General features: G+C 21.3%; 3 protein-coding genes across 9 annotated transcripts; 2 read left to right on the forward strand and 1 right to left on the reverse strand.

Moving 5' to 3' along the window:
* Nucleotides 1–401: 401 nt before the first annotated feature.
* LOC102670693 (F-box only protein 28) lies at nt 402–7,240 on the forward strand. 7 transcript variants are annotated; one of them, XM_006624499.2, is made up of 7 exons: nt 402–578; nt 1,034–1,238; nt 2,477–2,756; nt 2,847–3,095; nt 3,183–3,378; nt 3,473–3,846; nt 4,046–7,240. In XM_006624499.2, the coding sequence occupies exons 3-7, from the start codon at nt 2,514–2,516 to the stop codon at nt 4,460–4,462; spliced, it is 1,479 nt and encodes a 492-aa protein (XP_006624562.1). In that variant the 5' UTR covers nt 402–578; nt 1,034–1,238; nt 2,477–2,513; the 3' UTR covers nt 4,463–7,240. The 7 variants fall into 7 exon arrangements, with proteins under 7 accessions (XP_006624562.1, XP_006624560.1, XP_006624561.1 ...); XM_006624497.2 differs by having other exon boundaries at nt 427–924; XM_006624498.2 differs by having other exon boundaries at nt 427–772.
* Nucleotides 7,241–7,832: 592 nt separating this feature from the next.
* Nucleotides 7,833–9,813, forward strand: LOC102682010 (max-like protein X). Its single transcript, XM_006624495.2, has 5 exons — nt 7,833–8,180; nt 8,377–8,526; nt 8,650–9,029; nt 9,123–9,236; nt 9,312–9,813. Exons 1-5 carry the CDS (start codon nt 8,144–8,146, stop codon nt 9,366–9,368), a joined length of 738 nt encoding a protein of 245 aa, XP_006624558.1. The 5' UTR covers nt 7,833–8,143; the 3' UTR covers nt 9,369–9,813.
* LOC116186646 lies at nt 9,638–10,241 on the reverse strand. Its single transcript, XM_031514595.1, has one exon. The coding sequence runs from the start codon at nt 10,153–10,155 to the stop codon at nt 9,904–9,906; it is 252 nt and encodes an 83-aa protein (XP_031370455.1). The 5' UTR covers nt 10,156–10,241; the 3' UTR covers nt 9,638–9,903.
* Between the last annotated feature and the right edge of the window lie 15,507 nt (nt 10,242–25,748).

Genomic DNA, 25,748 nt, shown 5'->3' on the forward strand with positions numbered 1-25,748 from the left:
TTCAAATTATTTCTATGAATATTAAAAATGAAAAATTTTATGGATAAATTCTTACTAATAATTATTAATAAAAATTTTTCACATTTATTTTTTTTTTATTTATTATTTATATTACAATATTTAAATATAATTCAATATAATAACATAATATAGAGTTTAGAATATAATAATCATATGTACATTTATAAAATAAAAAAAAAAGGAATTATGATTAACGATTTATTATTTATTTGAATTTAGATTAATGATATGTATTTAATATACAATTAAATTCTTAACGTTATTTCAAGTAAGCAAACATGTAAAGTTTTTACATTATTTTTGAATTTAAATTCATGCTATTCCGATTGATTAGCATAACCTATAGATGTCGCTAGTATAGACTTGAACATCAAAATTTTTACGAGTTTCTCTCCTGTACATGATGCTACTGTGGTAATGGACCGTCATCTTTACCGCTTAGAGATGATTCTCTATCTACACAGATTGTGGAATAGCCATTAAAATGTTATCGGAATAGCGCGCGTTGCGAATTAACTTACGAGTCAACCAATCGAGAACCGTTTGTGAGTCGGTGGGTACGTTTCCACGGAATGTGAGCAACCGTTGAACGAAGTGACGATACTACATACACATGTATATTTCGTCGCCGTCGTCGTCGCGATAGTCGTCATCGTCGACGTCGGCGTTGATTGTGTGCCGATCTCGATTGTAGCGAACTGAAAGCAAGTTGATTTGTCGATAGAAATAAAGCATACATATAAAAAATAAAGTAAAAAATAAATTTCTCTCGTAACCGAACCTTATTTGAAAACAAAATAGCTTCATTAGATAGTGACATCGTTATCCTTTATTCTGCTATTTATAAATTTGAAATCGATGCATTCAACATTTTCTGAATGTGAAAGAAACAGATTGAAATAGGTAACGAAAAAGAAACATTTCTTCGTTGCTGCACGCGCGGGCTTTTTTCCGGGTGTACAATTTATATGTGTGTGAGTGCGCCATAGATACACTTGTATATTGTATGTAGGAGGAAGAGAGAACGACATAGAAAATCAGCTACCATCGAGAGTGATAGGATTAGTTCAGAGGAAACGAGAAAGCTTCGATAGTGAAACGGAGTGAGAACGAGAGCGTTAAGCAGGGTGAGTGAGGAGAAGGAAGGGATCTCCGTCAAAATGTCGCTGAAAACACCAACGCGGATACAGTGATTGCTTTTCGTCATTTAATAGGGGGTATGTGATCTTTTTCGACTTTCTTTAATTTTTTTTTTGACGTTTTTACTATGATCTTTTTCATTATTTTATGTCTAGAAATGTACACAATTTCTTCGATTCTTTCATTGAAAGACAAGAAAGTCATAGGTGCATCGATTGCGCACGGTCACCCGGTTTCCCTCTGTTTGTTTCCATCGGGCTTTGTACAACTTTGTCGTGACTGTGTGCATAATACGCAACGGCCATCTCGTTACAGTAGTGGGCAAAGATATTTCATATTTATGCTTATCTACTTATATTTCTTATATTTTTCATTTCTTGGTCACTATACATAATCGACCAAGATATTTAGTGATCATACTAATAACGCCGATGCACTAGATATTCGTCGTTACTAAATTAGTCGTTAATTGTCGTTAAGGTATTTTTTTAAAATTTGTTGATTTAATTTCTCTCAGAGAAATTTCCAGTCTGAAATGTCGGAAATTTTAGCTCCCGTTTTGCTCCAACTTTTTTGCTGATTTTTTGCTTGCAATACTGTTAACATTCGTTGTTTTTCGTCCTTTGAGAATCGATGAAACATAACTGAGACATTAAATATCCTCGTAGGTTACAGTACGAATCTTTTTGTTGCTATTCTATCGATATTTCATCATAATGAAATCTTGCGAGTTTCTTTTATGCAATTTTTCTTAATGAATTAATTTCTTGTTTTTTAAAATATATATTTCATATTTTGGAAAAATATGAAATTGTGAAAAATTTCGTTATATTATTGAAATAAAATTTCTTTTTTCTTTTATTACATTTTCTTTAATATAATTCTAACCAATAATTTTTTAATAAACTTAAGAAATTTTATATAAGAATAAATTCTAATTTTTCTTTAATAATTTTTCAATAATAACTATATGCAATATGCTTTAAGAATTTATGTGTATATAATATCATTATTTTAAATAAAATTAAATAATGAAATTTTAAGTAATGAATAATTTTTCTAATTTTATGATTTGTTTTAAATTTGATCTTATAGATGCAGTTTAATTTTTTAAATAAGTATAACTTACTTATATACTTGTATAGCTTATAATATTATTAATTATATATTATATATTATGGATAAATTATTTTCAACTAAATTTAATTAATAAATTTTTTTTTATCTTTCATAATTATGTATTTATTTATACAATATTTTCTTTATACAACATATAATTATCATATTTTTTATTTATAGTGGATTGTGTTTTTAGGTTTTGGTAAAGTTAATTATTTAATAGTACCAAAATTATGGTGTCAACTCGCCAGTCAAGTAGTATGAGTGGAAGCAATGGTGGTGGGCCAGCTGCCGATGTTACAGATGTGAATTCATCTAGAAGACATCAATCTGTAGCAATGACTAACTCTTACAACGGAGCATCTGTTTCGGAGCCACCACCTTATAGTAATTTAAATCTTCTTGACTTACCAGTTGAAATTCTTGAAAAAATTTTCAGCTATTTGGATTATAATACAGTGGCCCATTTACGTCCAGTAAGTCAAAATTATATAAATGAAACATTTATATTCTTATTTTACATTTATAAGAGAAAATATATTTCTGTTTGTTTATTTTTTTTGTAGGTTTGTCATCAGATGGATCGTGTTTGTGGATCAATTTTGAATTCTACATTTCAAAAACTTCAAGCACAAATGTTGAGTCGTTTTCAGGCAATTAAAGCACAAATGCCAAGACGTGAATCTGCACGTCGTAACCATCCATTAGCTTGTGAATCAGATATTATTGAAACTCTTCATATGCGTCTTACTTTACTCCAGATGAGTTTTGGCAAACATATTGAACGTAAACATTGTTGTTTTTTTCCTGGAGAGGTAAGTATTTCTTGTGATCTGCTCTATAAAGTTAAAAATATATGTTATATAAATATATATGAATTATAATTTCTAATTATATTTCAGATTTTAGATGAAGTTTATCGTATTTTACATTACATAAAAGTTACTCCAAAATTAGCTAGACCATATAAAGTTACAGATGAGTTATTTGATTTAAGTACTATGGCTATGGAATATTTTAAAGAACGCATTGAACCAACATTACCAGAAATCCCTTATTTTGGAGCTGATTTTTTAGATCTTGCTGGGACATTTTCCTGTGAGCAAAAAATTAAAGTTTTAATTATTTTTAAAAATATTAATTTATTATTTTATAATATAATTTTTGAGTATAATTTATTAAAATATTATAGCTTCTAGTAATGTGAGCAAACCATTTATGTGCCTGGATTCTACACCTTTAACTGGAACTGGTAAATCAGGAAACAATAGTGGAGAAGAAGGAACTCCTCCACACTCTTCAGATGATCCTGGTCTTTTAGAATCTAATGTATCACCTCCACAGTCAAATATGGTGTTACGAAAACGAATCCGTAAAATTAAACAAGGCATGAAGCGATATAATAGTCAGTTAACATTAATGCGTAGAGATTTGAGGAGTTGCAAAGCAAAGATAGCAGAACAACAAAAACAGATTATTGAATATGCTACACGTCTTGATGAAAACGATAAGAAGAATGAAGAAACTTCTCGTAAATTTAGCACACTCCTACAGGTATTTACTAAGGTACACTTAGTACTTGTAAAAGTAATGTATGATAGAAAAAATATAATAAAAAATAAGATATCAAATATTGTAGAAATATAAATTTAACATGTAAAGATTTCAAAATTAAAATAAATTTAAGATTAGAAAGATTAAATTTTTAACAATTTATATATTTTTTATATTATACTTTTTTATGTTATGATTATATATTGTATAGGAATTGAACAAGTGTAAAACAGAACTTCAGTATTGGCGATCTAAATCTCCGGCAATACCAGTGTGTGTAGTCTGTGGTCAATCTGTATTAGTACCAACAGAGGATCTGCAAGCTTTAACGAATCAAGGCGTATTACCGGAAACACTTGATGAAGGATTAGACTTCATTCCTATAACGGATGCACAAAGTCTTACTGAAATGGCACCTCAATCCACAGTTACACAACAATCTTCATCGCCATCACCACTACCACCACCACAACCATCAGTACCAACAGTGGAAATGGCACCTCCAAAGGCACCTATGCCTTCATTACTTTCAAAACGGAAATCTACTATGGAGGAAGCACCGAGCGACGCTGGAAAAAAACCTCGTCGTGCTGTCAAGTCACGTCAGGTTAAACGCGCGAAGATATAATTCGATTCTGATCATGGTACAAAAATATCTGTGTAACATCTTTACTAGGTTCTTGAAAGAAGGTTTTCTATTTGAAATAACGTGTTTCTTTACGCCAGCGAACGAATGATCTTAGAAAAGTACAAAATTCTTTCTTGAACGTCCTGCATTTCGCGCAACGAACCTCATTTTGAAAAATTCTAGCCATGGTTACCGCGCGAAAGAAATTGACGCGATTGATTTTCCTATTTTATTACGGACGGATTTGTCACACACGGTGGCGTCTATAAATTCTAAATGATAGCTGATCATTCGTGTCGTTCGTAAAGCAACAAAAGAACTACTTTTTTCAAACCTTTTTTAATTATTATTTCCATAATGGTATACAAGGAAAACAGAAGGATTGAATTTTGTATAAAATGTTTATTTTACAACAATATCGTGTTAATAGAACAAATAAACATCATATGGTGATGTTTGACTAACAAAGCAATAATTCACCTTCTGTATTCCTTGTCACAATAGATGCACTTATTCATTATTTACTTTGCTAACGTGTGTAACATTTTTTTGCCGTAATATTTTGCTCTAAATATTTTATTTTTAATAGCTTAATTTAATATCTATTAGACAATATGCAAGAACAAATACAGAAATGCAAAATTTAATCAAATGAAAAATATTTTCTCTATTTAAATTACGAAAATTCTTGTTTCATATTTTATATTTTATTGTTTATTATAGCTTTGAATTAGATAAACATAATTAAATTTGATGAATTAGGCAAGAATTGTTTCTTGCTAGAGATTTTTATATAAAATTTCGAGTGGACATTAGACATGGTTGTAGCAAATTTTATTTTGCAGTATCAATGAATAAGTACCTGAGAGGACTGAGTGGGATTAGTTCGCGCAGGTACTCCAAGTTCATCAATATTCATATCACTTTCTTAATTTATCTAAGTCTGCTCAATTAAAGAAAGAAAAAACAAAACAAAAAAAAAAAGAAAAGAAATAACAATTTTTCTGTAAAAACGGTTTGTGCATACCATTTCATGTTATGTTATACAAAATGAATAGTGAAAGTCAAAGGCTTGAAAAATTGAATTGCTTTTGCATAATGATATGTGATATATTGATTTATTTTTTTCAGGTTATTAATAAATGAATTTGTAATTAAAGAAATTAATTTAATAGAGCAGCTCACCTATATGAAATCAAAACAATTATAATAATATAAAGTTTGTGAGCCTTAAAAAATACGAAGTTGGGGAGGAAATGAAAATATGCTGAAATACCTTAATCGAAGTTATTTTTTTTTGACACGCCATCCTTCGAATGATTTTCTTCATGAGATGGTGTATATTGCAATATTAATAGCGATAGGAAATAATTTATAGGATCAATTATTTATAGGAAAATTATTATTAGATTGTTTTTAAATATTTTCGAAATATTAATTTTTTAATTTATCAATCATATTGATTAAAAAAAGAAATTACAAATTCCGCGCCATTCTTACAAAAAAAAAGTACAGTAAAAAATATATATAAAAAAAATTAATGATTATTTAATCATAATTTAATCATAATATACAATCAATACAAATTTCGTGTTCACGCAATTTCTTTTAAGATCGGACGGATTACCCTGCGCGATGCTTGATGATCGATCTGCGTAGATTCAATTAATTAACATTATTTGCACCACCTAATTAATCTCAAAGAAATGTAGTTTGAAATATTGTGAGTTAATTATCATTCATGATTCTAGTAATAAATGTAAAAGATACGCAGAAAGAGTGAGAGAGAGCGAAAGATAATAAGTAAATAATACTTTATTATTAAATATATATATATATTATATATATGAGTGCGGTACTTGCCACGATATGCATACCACACAGAGCAGTTTAGTTTAAACTTTAATGGAACAATAAGATATAATAATTAATTAATAATGAAATAATTATCGAAATATATATAATTTTTTATCGATGTCAAAAATTAATTAGGAGAAAAAAAGGAAAAAATGAACTTAGCGAGCGGACGGAAATAAGTACGTCATGAGCACGCATGTATGTGAGAAATTGAGCGAGAGTAATAAAGCGCGCGCGTGATATATATATATATATATTAAAAATACTAAATTCAAACTTAATGAGAATTTATGATGTGATGCTTTATCGATTTAACTGCGGGAAAGTGACCTTTATTCAAGTAAAATACATGTGGGGCGTTTCTGGCTACAAAACAAATGATTAAAAATGAGAAATGAAATAAAAATAAAAAAATATGTGAATTTTACTTAATGTTATGTTCAATAGGATTGCGGGGGCGGGCGTAATTTAGCGCCATGTCGGAAATTTCGAAATGCTTGCATTGTATGCTTATATCGCGAATAATTCTGACGGATTAAACAATAAGAAACGAAAAAAATAAAAAAAAAAAAACAAAAAAAAATATAAAAAAAACATGAACGAATGAAAATATGGAAAAAACTGTGTAATAAGATTCAATTTTACATAATTATATTTAGGCCCCTGAATGTAACAGCATCCTGTATACAGTCTTCAGAAAATTGTATTTATGAATCAATAACTAAATGTATTCCCACTGAAATATTTACACTTCCGATGATACACATTGCCAATTTATTATCTTAAAATAGTTTACACTCATTGGCTTTCCGACATTATCCGTCCCCGAAAAATACAAATGTAGCATTGTGTACTACATATATGAATCTACTAAGAATCTACTAAGAATATACAATCGAAAATATAACAATGAATACACAATTAGAAGTAGAATAATTTCCTAATTAGTAGTACTGTGCATTTTTAACAATATGAGCACAGGAATGATAATTTTCAATTTTCATTCATGATGATTATAAATCCAAGGACCATGTTCATTTGCAGTATCTGTGTATTAGCAAGTAAAATGGTCTCCGAATCAAGTACACAATAAGCAATTATGGAGATACCATACGTGTACTTTGAAATTTATATATAGGAGAAAAAACTGCATAGGAATACAATTGCCAGCGTTACGGCCCGAAACGTCGTACCGCCGAATAAAATATGAATTATCTTAAATGGTTTTACGTGTATTAAAACGATTGTAAATATATATATTAGATACACCTTATAATAAACGTAATTTAACATAAAAAAATACTGTTGAATGTTTTCTATATTATATTTAAGAAAAAAGGAATATTAAATATAATTAAATATTAAATTTAATTTTATTGAAAGTACATATTAAACTACTCAATCAGTCTAATGTAACCTTGACTTTCACTTTCGTCTGCTGGGCGAACACGTGGTCTTGTTTGACAGATTGTACTTTCTTTGTTTCGATAGGTGGCGACCCTGTTTTTCCATCATCGACCATTCTCTCATCAGTGCATTTCCGTTAAAGATGGCAGTATCTACAGATATTAATGTTACGAAATAATTTTGGAATATTTATAGCATTACAATTGTGTTTTTTATAGATTTATAAAATATTTCGAAATGTGTATTTATTAACGTGATTGATATTATTGAATTAATTGATAGAATCTTTATGGATATCCGTGATCAGTTACGATATACTTTTGGTGCATCTAACTTGTTGCAACTGTGTTGTAACCTTCCCACGTGCACGTTTTAATTATATTTTATTTTTTCTTTTTCGACAAATAAATTGATACGATGGCAGATACATTACATAAAGATGGATATGAGATATGTGAGTGAAGAATTAAATTTTATATTTTTAGCTTTATAAATTTATATTTTTATGATCTTATCTCTTTTTCTTATATTATAATTTATGTATTTAATGTTTTATAACTTGAAATGAAAATAACTCATTTTTATTACTTATACTGTATATAAAATATTAGAGTATTGCAAATTATATTTTATATATTTTATAAAAATAGCAAATTTAGCAATGCGTAGTGGAAGTGGTAATATAGGAGGAGATAATGATATGAAACTTGAACCATCTAGTCCAACAGAAAAATATACATTTTCTCGCTGTAGTAGTACTGGCTCAGTAAATACACCATCTTCATCTGCTCATAATACTGGTAAGAAATTTTAATAAATACAGTAAATGTATTTTGTAATTATATTAAGCTTGAAATAATAATAATAATATGTAACACAATAATAATAATATTTACAAATTAAATTTGTAAAATTGATTATAGAGGATGAAGATAGTGATAATAAAAATTCAACTATAAGTTATAAAGAACGTAGGAGAGAGGCTCATACTCAAGCAGAACAAAAACGAAGAGATGCTATCAAAAAGGGATATGATTCTTTACAAGATTTGGTTCCTACTTGTCAACATACTGACTCTTCAGGTTATAAACTTTCTAAGGCTACTGTACTTCAAAAATCTATTGATTATATTCAATTTTTATTGCAACAAAAGAAAAAACAAGAAGAAGAACGTAATGCATTAAGAAAAGAAGTTGTTGCTTTACGCATTATGCAAGCTAATTATGAACAGATTGTGAAAGCTCACCAAACTCAACCAGGACATGCAGAAATGCGTGTATCTGATGAAACCAAATTTCAAGTGGTAAGATAAAGTGTGTTGTACAATTATTTTAAAAAATTAATATTTTAAAATAATGAATTTTGAAAATATTTAATAAAATATTTATTATTATAGTTTCAGACAATTATGGATCGTTTGTTCCAAACATTCAATAATATTTCAGTAGCAAATTTTGCAGAATTATCAGGATGTGTATTTAGTTGGTTGGAAGAACATTGTAAACCTCAAGTAACTAAATTATTTTTTAAAATATATCTTCAAAATCAAATATAGAATTAAATAAATATATTTTAAATATTGCAGACTTTACGTGAAGTAGTATTGTCAGTACTGCAGCAACTTAATAGCCAAATCAGCTAGTCGAATATATTACTAGACGATTGTGATTGCACAATAATACATTTATAAAATCTATTCGCGGGTACTTAGACCAATTATTAAATAGAGTTACCAAAAAGGATGGGAATATGTATATTATATACAATATGGATGACATAATGATTGTACAAGAAATATAAATAGAAATTTATTTTATATACTAATGTTATAGATACAACCATAATATAATATGGCGTGTCGTTTTTTGGTGAAAAAAAAAAATGTTAAATATTTTTAACAGAGATTTTTTATTATATGAAATTTACTGCATATATATAATATACAATGTATATACATATATAAATGTATTTGAATATGTACATAATACATTAATCCGTAACATAGTAATTTGAAATAAAAATCAAATTATGTTTGTTTATACTTTATATTTACAATCACTAATAATGAAAGACTTTCTTTAATGTTTCTTAATTCATGTTTAATTAATTCCTAATATTACCATATCATGTTCAAAATTTTTGGTTTTTGATATTAATTTCATTTTGTTTTTTATTTATTAAACTTTCTCAGATTCAGTAGGCATACTTTCTCCTTGTGTAATATCGTTTAAAAGTATTGCATCCAATCTGGGTCTGTTAGGATCATCGGGTTCATGATGAGGACTTTGAGATTGTCTTCTTTTTGATCTATCCTCTCTACAACACAGATCACGAAAGATACAGGCATAGCAGACCAACAATGCGCTCATCATTATTATACCGCCAATTGCAAGGAACATCACTAAAAATATTGATATTTCGTCCCCCATGTTATATTTTTGATTGTTTTGTTTATTAATGTTCACATCATCTGTAACAAAAATTTATTCAAATCAAATTTTTAATTTTTACGAAAAAAAACTTAATTTTAAATTTAATAATAATTATTTGAAAAAAGCATATATGTAAATTTAAAATTTATTTATACTTATTTAATTTTTAATTTGTATATATTTGAATAAATAAGTTAAGAATTTAATAATTTAAATCCTTATTAAGAATTTATTATTAATTTTCAATGAAAATAAAATATTTTAAATTTTAAACATATATTTTTTGGAGAAAATATACACTTGAATAGAATAATTATTTTTTATTCTCTAATAATTTTTATTATTGTTCAATTTAGAATTTAATTCTTTCAGAAAAAATTGAAATTTTATTAAAATATATTATTTTGTATACAATATAATAATTAGTGATATATTTTTTAATTATTTTATATAATTATTTTATATTATTAATTTATTTGATTTATTTAAAAAAACAGAATTCAAGTTTTTGAATTCTTTTAAATTTTGAGTTATAAGAGAAAAATAAATTCTATTTTCATTCTATTCTTCTTTTTCAGAAAGAAAGAATAAAATAACGAATAATTATAAATACGAAATTGATATAAAAGTGATTTTATTCTTATTTTAAAAAGTTCTACTATTCTTAAACGTTTTTAGATATGAAACAAAAGGATCAAAGGATTCACTCATTCTTTAATTCAATTTATTCCTTGGTAGTCATCTATATGCGAAAAATCGAATTGTTTAAAATATTGTATCAAATATAATTTAGAAGATGAAATTTCTTCTTGGTCCGAGTGTCTTTCTTATGAAACAATATCGATAAAATCGATTGAAAGACAATCGGTATATACTATGTTCTTAAAAAGTTTTTGTTATTTTCTAATTCTAATTTTTTCTAAAGCAACAATTTTATAACAAAACTTTTATTACTATTAATTTTTAATGTTATTATTAAAAATTTGTTACTTTTATAAAAGAATAAAAGATATAGTAATGAATTTATATAATAGAAATCTTTAATATCGTAATGTTGCTAATTTTAAAATTTTTTAATCAACTTTTCTCTATAGAAACTTTCTTAATTATTATTTTGATATTTGGATTGAAGCAAAATTATTTTTTTTATTTAAAAATTAGTTTTTGATTTTAAAATAACTAATAATTTTAAATTATATATTATATATCATTATATATATCATTATATATCATTCTTTAAATAAGTTGACTTTTAGATGATAAGTTAACTTTTATGAGAATGATATTTTATGTTTACAAAATTCTATTTTTGTTTAAATATAGAAATTCATATAGATTGAATAATTATAACACTTATATATAATATTTCTATATTCAGGATATATTGGATATATTACAATAAATTGATTTAATTTGTCTCATAAAATCAATAATATTATAATTAATATTATAATATTATAATATTAAAGATAATAAAATATTTTATCATCAATCCAATATATTAATATCTTATAATAATTAATGATTAATTTTTGCAATTTGTGAAATTATTTTGTAGAAATTAAAATATATGTTTTATCTTTATTTGAATTAATTTCTTAGAGAATAATACTTTTGCTTTTGTATTGAACTTTTTTATTTTTATTTTTTTTTGTTATATTATTAATAAATGATTTATATTATTTATTTAAGAAAAATAGATCACGCTTATTTTATATTATATATAAGTTTATATTTGTTCTTTATATTTAATTTAACAAAAATCTACACAAAATTTATAAATTTGAGATAAAATACTAACAATTAAAATATTTTCTTAAACAAATACTATTTGAAAATTCTATTTAATCTATCTATTAAATCTATTTAATCAAATTTAAAAATACTATTAGAATTGAATATAATTTAAAAATATTATTTCATTTTATACTTAGATCAAATACTATTTATAATTCGAAAATAAAAAATAATTAATCGAAAATGAAAGATAGAAATTTCAATATAAATATTAAAAATGTTTAATTCGTATATAAATTATATGCAATAATGTGACTTATTAATATCGTATTATAAAATATTAAATGTAAAAGAACTGTTTATTTCAAATACTATTAAAATATTTGAAATACTTATTTTTTTAGACTTTAATAAAATATTTAGTCAGTCTTATGAATTATTTTTATTATTATATTTGATAGTATTAAAATATATAATATATATTTTAAATACTATGTTCTTATATAAATGTTATTTTATATCTTAGATAAATGTTAGAAAATTTATTTATAAAATTCTGTATCATACATATATTTAAAGAAATAAAAATATTTATTTTTATTTATTTCAAATTTTTTTATTAGACTTGATCTTTTGATTAAATTTTAAATCAAATAAAAATTTCTTAAATATCTTTAATATTAAGTACGAAATATTTTACATTCATTTTTATAGTTTAAATGTTATGTTAATTATACTCTTTTTCATTCTATTATTTCGAAATTTGATCGTGAAAGTTAATTTTATATCGTTTTAAAGTTTTTGTCAACTTTCTATCGACTTTTTTACAAAATTTCTTAATTTAATACTGAAGAAAACTTTATCGTTGAAACTTTGGATAAACTTTAATACGAGCAGCTAATACATCACTCAAAATAACTAAAACATTATATTTTAGTATTCGTTTCAAAATTGATTGTTTAGTAGAATTTATTTAGGAGCAAATTACGCGTTTTATTTGTAATGTAATATTTTAAATTATAATATTTTAAATTTATGTATTTTTAAATATAAATTTAATCATGTTAGTGTTACGCTATCAATCAATCAATCAAGTCTACATTTTAAAATTGAAAAAATTTGAAATAATTTTATTATTAAGAATAAATATTAAAAGCTGAAGTATTTTCATAAATGAATAGTATTTAGAAATAATATATTTCTAATTTAAGTCAAATAATATAAAAATATTAATTCATTTCATAATTAAATCAAATACTATTTGAAAGCACTATCATTTAAAAGAATAATAATATTTATCTATTTCATTTCTCATTCTCTTCTTGTTGTAATCTAATGCCAATTTTCGTCAATTAATTTTGTAGGATTTAATTGAAAATCAAAGAAGTAATATTAATTAAGGATTTTTGCGAATAAATTTTATTTAAAATAATATTTAAATAAAAAAGATAGTATTTTGAATATATATTTTTATAGTTATTTATACAATTATAAACAATTATATACAAAATAATATTTTGAAATAAATGTCTGAAATAAATATATTTTAATATAAAAAATGCTATTCTAAATATTATAAATTGTTAATAATATTGTTAGAAAATATTTTTTAAAAAATTTTTTATTTTTTAGAAATTTCAATAATATCGATAATTTTTTTTATATGTATCAAAATATAAAATGCCTAATGCATTTCTTTCCTTATAATAAAATTATAATATATATATATATATATTCCATTTTTATGAAAAAATTTTATTAAATTTATATTAAAATTCTAAATACAACAATAATATTATCTAATACACAGAATTTATTTGTATATTAATTTCAAAAGTTTTGATCATATAACAAATATGCAATAGAATCTCTATTATTGCCTTATTTAAAAATTCTACTTTACTTTCTACATTCTATATGTTCGGTTCTGAATTATTTTTATGTAATGAAATTATTTATGAATTATTATTATGTAAGCATAATATATAGCATAATATAAACAAATGTTTTTCATTACTATAGCAATTATAGCAAAATGACAATTTAATTTGAAATTAATATTAGACAATGTTCATACGATACATATAATGTAATAAGATTGTGAAAACATAAATTTTTTATTAATTACTAAAACAAAATCAATAATATTTAAGAAATTAAAGGACGATGTTATAAAATTGGCAAATATATAATATAATATTAGGAAATTCATTATCTCTAGCATGAAAGAAACAAGAGAGAAAATTGAAAATTATTTACGAAATGCACATCAGAAAATATAATAAAATTAAAGCTGTAAAATATAAACATTATTATACCACCACAGTAAAGAGATTTTAATTATAAATTGAATAAATAAAGAGATCTTAATTTGAAGTATATTTGAAATCTAATAATATCCAAACTAATAGGGAGACATGATTGTTTGGAAGTTTCGTATAAAAAAACTAATGAATATTCTTTTAATTATTTATTCCATTTCTCCTTTACTACTAAATCATATAAACTTTTTAATGTATTGAATATTGATTATAATCTATTTGTTTCTCAAAATATATTAATATTTTTTCTAATAAAAATTTTTAAATATGAATATCTTCATAATTTATTTTTTTTATTGCAATCTTTTTATTTAATATAACAATTTAAATTAGTATTAATATAGTGAAATAGTAAAATATAATGTTTGAATAATAAAATATTAGAATAGCAAAAAGTCTATATTAGAACGAATAATAAAAGTTTCACTGTACCTAAATAAACATATTATTTTTTTCAAAATATAAAATAATTTTTTTTAAAAAACTCTATTCCATTATTAAAAATTTTTTCTTTAAATTTCTATTAATCTCTATTAATTCTGATAATGAAGATGTACTTCATGTATTTTAAAAGATTAAGATTCTAAGATAAAGAAAACATAGATTTGAATTGATGTAAATTATAATTGGAAGATTCAATGAAAAAGTTACTCAAGAAAAAGTATTTAATTTCCTCATCATATATTAGAAAATATATTTAACAACTATTTTGAAATTTCTGCTATTATGAATATGATTATGCCGGAAATTAATTGATCGCAATGTAATCATCTAAAAATTCATATACAAGAGAATGTATTGTTTGTATTCAATAATTACATAGATTTAATATACTTTTGTCGATAATGGTTAATATAATCTTCAATGAAAATTGTTTTAGTCTCTTGTCAAACTATTATAGATTATTATAGATTATCTCATTTTTTAATCAACAATCAATATACATTATTATATTGTTACGACGCTAATATGGAACATCATGGTCATTGCGAACCGCGGCAATGGAAATGACAATATTGGTTGTCATTAATATTGAAGATCGATTAAACGATAGTCGTTTTCCGCAATATCAATTTTAATATTAAATATGTTTAATTATAAAACAGGATTAGGAAAAATTTGAAATAATTTAAGACAAAAGAAAAAATATTATAAATTCTAAATAAGAATCGAAATATTATTTTTATAAGCAAATACTACTTGAAAATATTATTTTGAATCAAATATTATTTGTCACTTATTGAATTTATCGAAAATGGAAAATACAAATTTCATATTATATTGTTTAGAATACAGAATATATAATATATATAATACAGAAATTAAAAATTTTAGTTAGTTTATATTTGTATATATATATATATATAGATTAATTTTGCTCTCTTCAGATTTACATGATTTGAAATAAAGTTTTTTGTTTACATAAATGCATACATAATAAATTTATGTAATATTATTTATTTATATGAATAATTCTAATTATATATATTTTATACTATTATAAAAATTATATTTTTGTTCACACTGTAATTTAACAATACAAATATATAATAGTATATAATAAATTTATAATAAATTTAAAATATTATTTATTATTTCAAAGAAAATTTCATTCATAAAATTTATCATTTGAAAAATATTTATTTTTATTTATCTATTTCAAAAATCTATTTACTTTACTGTTTTTTGTTCTGACAGAAAGAAATCTTATTTATTAATTTTCTTTATAATTATAAACATGTATCAAAAACTTGCAATCCATAAAATGATGAATAGAATTAAAACAAATATGATTTATATAATAATTATTGTTGTATTTGTTAAATTATTATATTAAGTTTTTAATATTATATATAATTCTAAAAATGATGAGAATCAATAAAAAATTAATTATTAAACTTTTTTATTAAACTTTTCATCAAAAAGTAAACTAAACAAATCGATATCTGGCATTCATATATTTTTCTTAATATCAAATTATTAATATTATTTTTAGTTTTAAATAATATTCAATAAATAGAATTAAGATATCTATTATAAATTAATATCTCTCAAAGATTTATTTTTTAAAATAAATAATATCGTCAGATAAATCTTATAAAATTATACATTAATTAAAATATTAAGATATTTTTATTTATGATCATTATTTTTCGATAAGAATCTTATGGATACGAGATATTACTTCATTAAAATAATAAAATCATGTATTTATGTATATCACGTATATAATTTTTGTGTTTTGCATCGTCATCTTTGGCCTTTGAAAATAATTTATCGAGTTAAATATACTATATCAGATATTTTATTAGTTTAGTCAGCTTATTCATCATGATATCGATTTATATTCCAATTTTAGAGTTTATTGTAATAGAAATTTCAATTAGATAATTTACAATAGTTTATGAAACTATTCAAACATTATCTTATAGAGAAATTTATGTAACTTGAAAATCCAGACTTTATACAAATTTGCACATATATAAAATATAATGAATAGATGCAATTTTTTTTTGAAAATCTCTTTGAAAAAATGAAAATTGTTCTTAATGTTTCAACATTCATATTTTGAATACAATTTGATGTATTCTATTACTCTATTAAATATTTTTTAATAGGATAATAGAAAACCAAACATACAATGGAACATTTATTATCTGAACTAATACGAAGACAAAATAATTCAAATAAGAGAATTTTGATTAATTTTCAATAATGCAACATAGATAAATTATTTTATATTTTGAGAAAAATAATACATAACAAATAATACATTTGTTTACAATAAACTTGACTTTTCTATAAATCATTGTCTCATACTAGTATCGATATTTTTTTGGAATTTTTAAATATTTATTGAAAGATAATTTTAAGGAATGCATTGTTTGTAAGAAAACTTTATAAATAATTTTTTTCTTCTATTCTTTTGTTTTTTAATTGTTTTGTGTTTTGTTATGAATTTTTCAATATTATATTCTTTTCCAAATTTTATAGTTCTTTTGTTGTTTTTTAATTTTATATTTCCAATTTTATATTTCCATTTTGTTTCAAAAATTAAATTATATTTATGTTTTGATGTCACTATGTATACCATGTGAACGTATCCAATGTCAATTTCAAATTAAATTTTATTTCCATTGCGTCTATTTTCATTCTTGCGAATATAAATAGTATACAGTTCGAATAATAGAATGTTTGAATAGAATTCGAATAATGGATATTTTGCTGTTTTTTATAGTTTTTTTTTATATTTTGGATTATTACAAATTTAAAAGTCAAATCTTTTAATAACATTTTTTATTTATTATTTTTGTATTTTCGATTATAAAAAAATTTATGAAATTTTATCATCAATTGAATAATATTTTTTTTCAATTAGATTCTGTTAAAAAGAAATTCGTACATATAATTCTAATATTTGTGTTTTATATAATTTACAAATTTTAAATATTACAAATTTCAAAATATTCAAAATTTAAATGTAATATATTTTATTGTTATTATATTTACAACGAGTATTTTTGTAAGTCATTATATATATTTCAAAATCATTATCGTGAATTGACTTTATCTTTAAAAGAAAAGCTTATAAATATAAGAAAGAAATATGAGAGATTTAATTATTATATCTTTACATTATTTATTATAAACAAATGGATAAGATTACCAGAAAAATATTATATAATTGAAAATAAATAAAATCAAATAATATTTATATTATGAAAAATAATATTATATAATTGAAGATAAATAAAATAAAATAATATTTACATTACGAAAAATAAATTAATACAGAATATTAAATTTTACAGAATATCTAATATATTAGAAGCGGAATAGATTTTTTTTTTATTTGAATTAAATTTGATGAAAAATAAAATTTAAAATTTTCTAAAATATATTATTTGATAAATGATAAATTCTGCTAAGCTAAAATTATTATTTGAATATTTATACAATAACAATTAATTTAATACTATTTGCTTTTAGAGTATTTAATATCTATTAAAGATATTCTAAATAGAATATATTGTTTTAGAAATTGATTATGCAATTATAATAACTTAAATTAATTTCACTGTAAAATTTTTAAATATTTTAAAATAAAAATAAATGAAAATATTACAAATTGTATAAAATTTAAATGAAATAGACTTCTTTTCAAGATTTAATATTTGATGAACATATAATGTTAAAGATTGTAAGAATTATTTTTTTAAAATTAATTTTTTAGAATTCACAAGGATTATGAAATTACAATTTTTTCTTTTTTTTAAAACTTTAAAAATATTTTTTAAATTGTTGTTTTCATTGTATCATAAATTATACTCCTAATATTTTTTCCTTAATATTATAAATTTATTAATATTTTGAAAGAAATATATAAAATGATGTTCAGAAAATGAATATATGAATTAAAAATTCTTAAGAATTAATTTTTGGAATAAATTTTTTTTTAATTCCAAATCTGATTTTCTTCATTCAAAATTACTTTTACATTATTCATTGAAAATAAAAATTAAATTAAAATAAACAAAATAATAGTTTTTAAATGATTTATAATATTTGAAAATATTTGTTGATTAAATTTAAATTTTAATAATTTAAATATTAATATAGAAAACAATTCTCATTCGTTATTAAAAATTATAAATAAATCAGAATTTTGGTTTTATGTTTCAATTCATTCTATTATGTACATATATAGATAATTTTAAATATCTAAATTAATAAAATTATAAACAAAATAATTAAATAATTAATAAATAAGTAAATAATAAAATTATAATAATATAATAAATATATAATAAATATATAATAAATATATAATAAATATATAATATAATAATATAATATAATAAATGTAATGAACAATATAATACGATAATATAATATGATATAATAAATAATAACTATCTATTTAAAAACCATTTAATTAAGGAATTATTTTAATGTCAAATATACATTCTTGTTATGTGCTAATTAACTTTATTTTCTCTTAATTAATGTTATATTATAAATCAATTAATATTAAACTTCTTCTTAATTAATTACGAACAAATATAATCATTAATATCATACCTGCATTTCAGATAGAAAATAAAAATAAAGCATTCCATGCATGAAATCCAATAAAAAGCAAGAAATTTCATATTAAAAATTTTAATTCTTCATATTTAATATCTCAACTCTCATCGATTATCCAACTTTCTTTGATAAATTCAATCGCTTTTAAATTAATTTTATATTCTTATTGACATTAAATATCATTTCGTGCAATTAATTAAAGAAGATTACAGTGACAGTTTGCGTTCAGATAGCAGATAGGAAATTTAGTCTGTACAATTACTGTCATATCCCATTAGAATATCGTTGCAGTTCACAAAGGATTTATTCAGAATCATTCACTGGTGAAATTGCTAGCTACTTGGAAGATTAGATCCGAAATTGTTGTCTGATGCCAATACTTATTACAAATTACAAATTTTCGAAGAAACGAATTGACAAGAAGAGACTGAAAGAAAAAAAATGAAAAAGAAAATAGAAAAGAAAAAACTAGAGATTTAATGATGGAATGGAATATTTGTTAAATTTTAATCGAATTTTTGTCTCAATTTGTATTAATTTTATTATTTTACGTTTTATAATTACGATATTAAATTAATTTAATATCATTGGATGGAATTGTGAATCTATATATAATTATATAAAGTGTGTGTAGTAGAAAGATAAATTAAAAATTAATTATAAGATATGTACACACGCACGCACACGCACACACAGAGTTAAAAATAGAATAGGATATTTTTTTTCGAAACTATATAAATAACGTATTTAAATTTTACATGTGTATCTTTTGTTTAATAATATACAAAAAGCTATCTTAAGTTAGCTAATCTTAACCGCAGTTAATATTTTTTTTTTATAAATCGTTTTTATGGAAAATGAATTGAATAAAATAAATGAAAAGAATTGTAATGTAAATGTATGAAAAAGTTGATGAACGAATTTTTTTATTTAAGAATGAAAAGATTTCTTACATATTTTTATATATTGAATCTAAATTTATGTTTATTATATAATCTTAAATATAGAAATAATTATAAATATATAAATATATATTTGTGAAATATTTCAAAAATAGAATTTTAAAAACCAAGCAAACAAAAATATATACAAAAATAAATAATGCTTGGTTGAGCAAATTTAAAGTTATGTAGAAATAAATATATATTTGTGTATATTTCGAAAGGATTAATTTTAGAAATCAAACAAAAACATAAAAATTTATACAAAAATAAATAATGCTTGATTGAACAAATTTAAATTTATGTAGATAAAATAAAATAGTTTTATCTTCATCATATTGACATCATATTCTGAATTTGTCTTGCTTCATCTAAGAGAAATTAAAATTGTTTATAATTTAATTAATAAAATTTCAATTTTATTCATTTTTTATGTATTAATTTTTGTCTTTTCTTTAAAGCCTAAAATCGAAAGATGTTTCGAGTAACAATATATTAATATTTTGTATATGATGAAATTTTTTTTTATATGGAAATATACTATTTGAAGAAAATGAAACCAATACTCAAAGTTTAATCCTTTTTTTTAATCCTTATTTTTATTTTTATATCAGACATAATAATATTATTTTTCAAACATAATAATGTATAATAATAGTGTAAGAAAAAATAAAATTTTAAATTATAAAATTTCGTTTAGAATTTAGAATTTTAAAAACATGAAAAGATACTAAAACTTTGGAAGTTAATTTAAAAAAAAAATTGCTTCAAATATAATCTTTCATGTTCAATATATACATAAACTTTCATTAAAATCAAAATTTTTGGATTAATTGAATTTTTTTTTTATAAAATAAGAAAGTGTAAAAAATTTTTTTTTTTATTGTGTATCAATTGTGCATATTTATGCAGAACTGAGATATTTCTGATATTGATAAATAGAATAAATATAGAAATAAATATTTTTATTTTTTCGATATAAGATTTTACGAATAAACTTTTCTTTGATAGTATTTACACATAAAAATATTATCCCTAAATATACAATGTATACTTGCATACCAATTTATATAAATATTATTTTAATAAAACATAAGAAATTTAAATAATAATATTTCGAATATGAAATAAATTTAATAGTATAGTATATAATTTTATAGTATAACATAACATAATATATTAACTTTTTCATATCAATGAACGAAATATCTCGTCATCAATCATAATATATTTTGAATGAAATATCTCATCCCATTTTTCATGTTTATATTATTGTTTAAATATCACTTATCAATCATTTCTGGTGATGATAGTGCATAATAATCTTTCTCAAGTATTGTATGAATTTTAATATTATGTTATGACAATTTATATTTGTATTTATATTGTATTTTAATCTTTAAAAATTACATTATTAGTACAACAATGAAATAATAATCTAATATTACTATTAGTAATATAATTATTACTAATATTACTATTAGTAATAATAATATAGATATGAGTTTAGTAATAATCTATTCTATTCATTCTATTAATGAAAAAATGAATTGAAAAATGCAAGGCATTTCTAATCTCTTTCACATTAATAAATGAAATTTTTTTTTTATAAAAATAATTTTATGAATTGCTAAACAAAATATGCCTTTTTATTAGAAGACGAAATATATCGGTTATATCGTATGGATGATTTTGCGTTATGAGATATTTTGTACATTTTATATGAAGGATATTGCGTAGATATCTCATCCAAAGCGTATCATGATAGACATTGCGAGATATTTCATCTATTGATGCGAAGGAGTTTAAATCACACTATTGTATATTAGTATATAGTTAGTATATATATTAAAAAATTAATCTAAATGTATGTAAATGAAATATAATTATTTTTCTGTTATCCCATTTTCGATAATATTTGATAAATAGTATATGATATATTGAGTCACATTTTAAATTAACCATTTGACTACATGACTCAATTAAAGTGTGAATATTATAATTCACTCGTGTAGTGAAATTGAAAATTAATTTTAAAAAATTTTTATTTTCACTTGTTGTTGATTGTCTGATGACTAATTTTTTTTCGTCAGAAGATTTCTATTAAAACTTGAAGGAAATGTTGTTCAGAGTAGTATATGGATTAATACAAAGATGGTAAAAAAATTTGATTTAAAATTTGATTGAGAGAAATGGCGAAAGAAGATTTAAAATTGATAAAAAGAAATAAAAAGAATTGTAAAAGAAATAAAAAATGACTCTCCCTCAATTATTCTTAGACGATCTAGAATGACACATGCGATGAAAAGGATTTGCAAGCAATAAAATCAGAAATTATGTTGGATTTCGAAAAAGCATGTTAATATAATAGTGAACAAGAAATATGTTATGCCAACTATTACTTATTCCTATAGAATTATTGTTCATCATAAAAAAATTAAATTAATTTAATATTTAAAAAAATTGAAAGATTTAATTATTAAAATTTTTTTAATTATTAAAATTGATACTTTTACGGTTCTTTTATTGTTGCAATGCAACATAGTTTGTTAAATTTAAACAAAATGAAATAAAATAATTTATAAATAATTTTTTTCAAAGATTATAGAAATATTTAAATTTTTAGTATTTTGTTTCAAATTATTTCAAATTATTTTTATTAAAGTATCGAATAACGATTCACAAATGTTCTTGTGTTGTTGCTATCTAGAAATGCGATCTTGTTTGAAATCCTTATTAAATAAGTCTTGAAACATCGCAGCTTGAAACATTGTAACTATCACAAACATTTGAAATTCATCATTCTGCGGCTGTCATTTTTCTGTAATAATAAATGTATAATTTTTATTCTAAATTTAATCTTTAATTACTAAAATTAATTTTTAATCTTAATCTTTAATCTTTAATATTGGTAGAATGAAATATTAAATTTGTTTTCAAAAAATTAATAAAAAAGAAAAATTAAAATTGAAAAAAATTTAAGAAAAGTTTAAATTCATTATATTTTGTACATATAAATAAAAGTACATATAAATATAAATATAATTTATTTTTATAAAATTATTATTTTATTTTAAAGTATTATTTCTTTTTCATTTATTTTTTGAGATCTATTATGAGATTTTTTAAAATGTACGATTTAACATTTATCACAAATTTTTAAATTTGTATTCATAATCTGATAATGAATTTCTTCAGTAATTTCCAAAAATCTTTAAGATATTTAATTTTTTATTGATAAAGTTTTATAAGAACCAAAAATTATAATAAGAATATGCTATATTCTTTAAATAAATTGGATTTAGGAATGTGAATAGGGATTTAAAAAAAAGATTTAATATAATTTTCTTATTATCATTATGTGTGATAAATATTTTTAGTGAAAAATTATTTTCTTACTAAATTCAAGCATAAAAAATACTTTTCTTTAAATATTTTTTAAATATTCATTATTTAAAAAAAAATTTATAATAAATATATTTTCTTCACATTTCCCTAAGAATAGATTTTATATCAATTTTATCAACTAAAGAAATTATAAATGTTTTAAATAACTGTTTTAATTCAAAAATAAATTATTTCAATTAACTATTAATTTTTATTAAATTAGTAATATCACATCCTTTCTTATTAAAATAAAATATAACAAATTATTTGACTCAATAAATTTATTCACGTAAATAGAATATTTTATTCTATCTCACGAACATCATAATTTGTTTCCATTATTTTCACAAAGTACATATAAAATATAACGAATACATTTTATATAGTTTAATATATTCCATTTATGAATACGATTATTTTTTTTATTATATAAGAAATATTTATTATATTTTATATATATATAAATATTATATATAAGAATAAAATAATATAAAAATATAATATAATATAATAAAAATATAATATATAAATATTATATATAAGAAATATTTTGTCAATTTTCTTCATCGTTTTTTTAATTTTTCATAAAATTTTGCATTCATTCAATTTTCAAAGAAATCACTACATAGAAAAAAAATTAGAAAGTATTGGTGAAAAGTATTGTAAAAAAAGAAAATAAAAACTCGACGTATAATATTTCACGTGTAATATTCCATAGTAGAAAAAACTAAAGGATAATACAGGAAAGATAGTAACACGTAATGATAATGCAGAAAATGTATCATGTAATGCAATATAATAACGCATGTAAACATTTTTCATCTCTTTACGAATCTTTTCATTTTCTCTCTGTTTATTCTTTCAATTTTATTTGTGTGTATAAAACATTTTTGCAGCTTAAATGGATATAATTTAAAAGTTGAAAAATTTCTCTTAGTTTTGATTTTAGAATGATAATTCAAATAAATATTAATATGAAAAATAATATTTAAAATGAGATTGAGTAGTATCAAAAGCTCTTTTTGTCTTTTATCACATGTATCTTCTTTATAAAAGTTTACATCTTTATAAAAGTTTTATGATTTTATTTTCCCACATTAATGATCAAAGCGATACAAATCTTATTAATATATTTCAATAATATTTATAAGATTTTATTCGCTTTACATATGAAATGATCTAATCAGAATTTCATTCCCATTCTTTATTTTATCTTTTTAAAATCTTTTTTATTTTTTTATATATAAATTTTTATAAAATGAAAAGATATGTTTTAATATAATTTAAATCCATTTTTTTTATAAAGAATTATCAAGTCAATTTGATTATTCTATTAAACATATAATAGTAAAATTATAATTTTTAAATTTGTAAATTAAATAATAAATTATGAAAAAATCTTATGAAACTTAAAAAAAAACTGAATATGTGAATGAGAATTAAAAATAAATCAATAATTTTTCAAATTTTTATCTTAAAATCTTAAAAATAAAATGCGCAAATAATGAAAAAATTTTTTGGAATATATTATTTATTCTTTGAAATATTATATATTAATATATTATTATATTTGATAAAATGTTATTTAAAATAAAGGTATCAGGTATTATTTTATTTAAATAAATAAGTAATATTTATGTATACACAACAACAAATTTTTTTCTAAATTATTTTGTCATATTTTAATTTTGAAATGAAATAATTTTTACCTTGAATTCAACTTCTCAAATAATCTTAATAATTTCATATTAAAAATCTCAACATTGTTAAAAATATATGTATCTTATATAAATTTCTTAAAATGTTTTATGCATATAAACTCACAATCAGATATATATTTGTCAATATATATATATATATAAAGTAGACAAATTTTATTTACAATTGTTACAATAGATTTATCACAATATGGATGTTTTTCTCATCAATTGTTTGAAACGAAAATTAATAATTAATAATTTTGTAAATAAATATAGTTACAATGAAAAAGAATTTTTGAATTCTAAGTTTTACAATCTTTATTCTTTATTTTTATTTTTATGATCAAAAGTTAATTTATTAAAAATCTCATACATCAAATTGTTATTTAATATGAGTAGATTAAATCAAATAAAAA

Source organism: Apis dorsata, unplaced genomic scaffold (assembly GCF_000469605.1).
Source record: "Apis dorsata unplaced genomic scaffold, Apis dorsata 1.3 scaffold_1083, whole genome shotgun sequence".
NCBI lineage: Eukaryota > Metazoa > Arthropoda > Insecta > Hymenoptera > Apidae > Apis > Apis dorsata.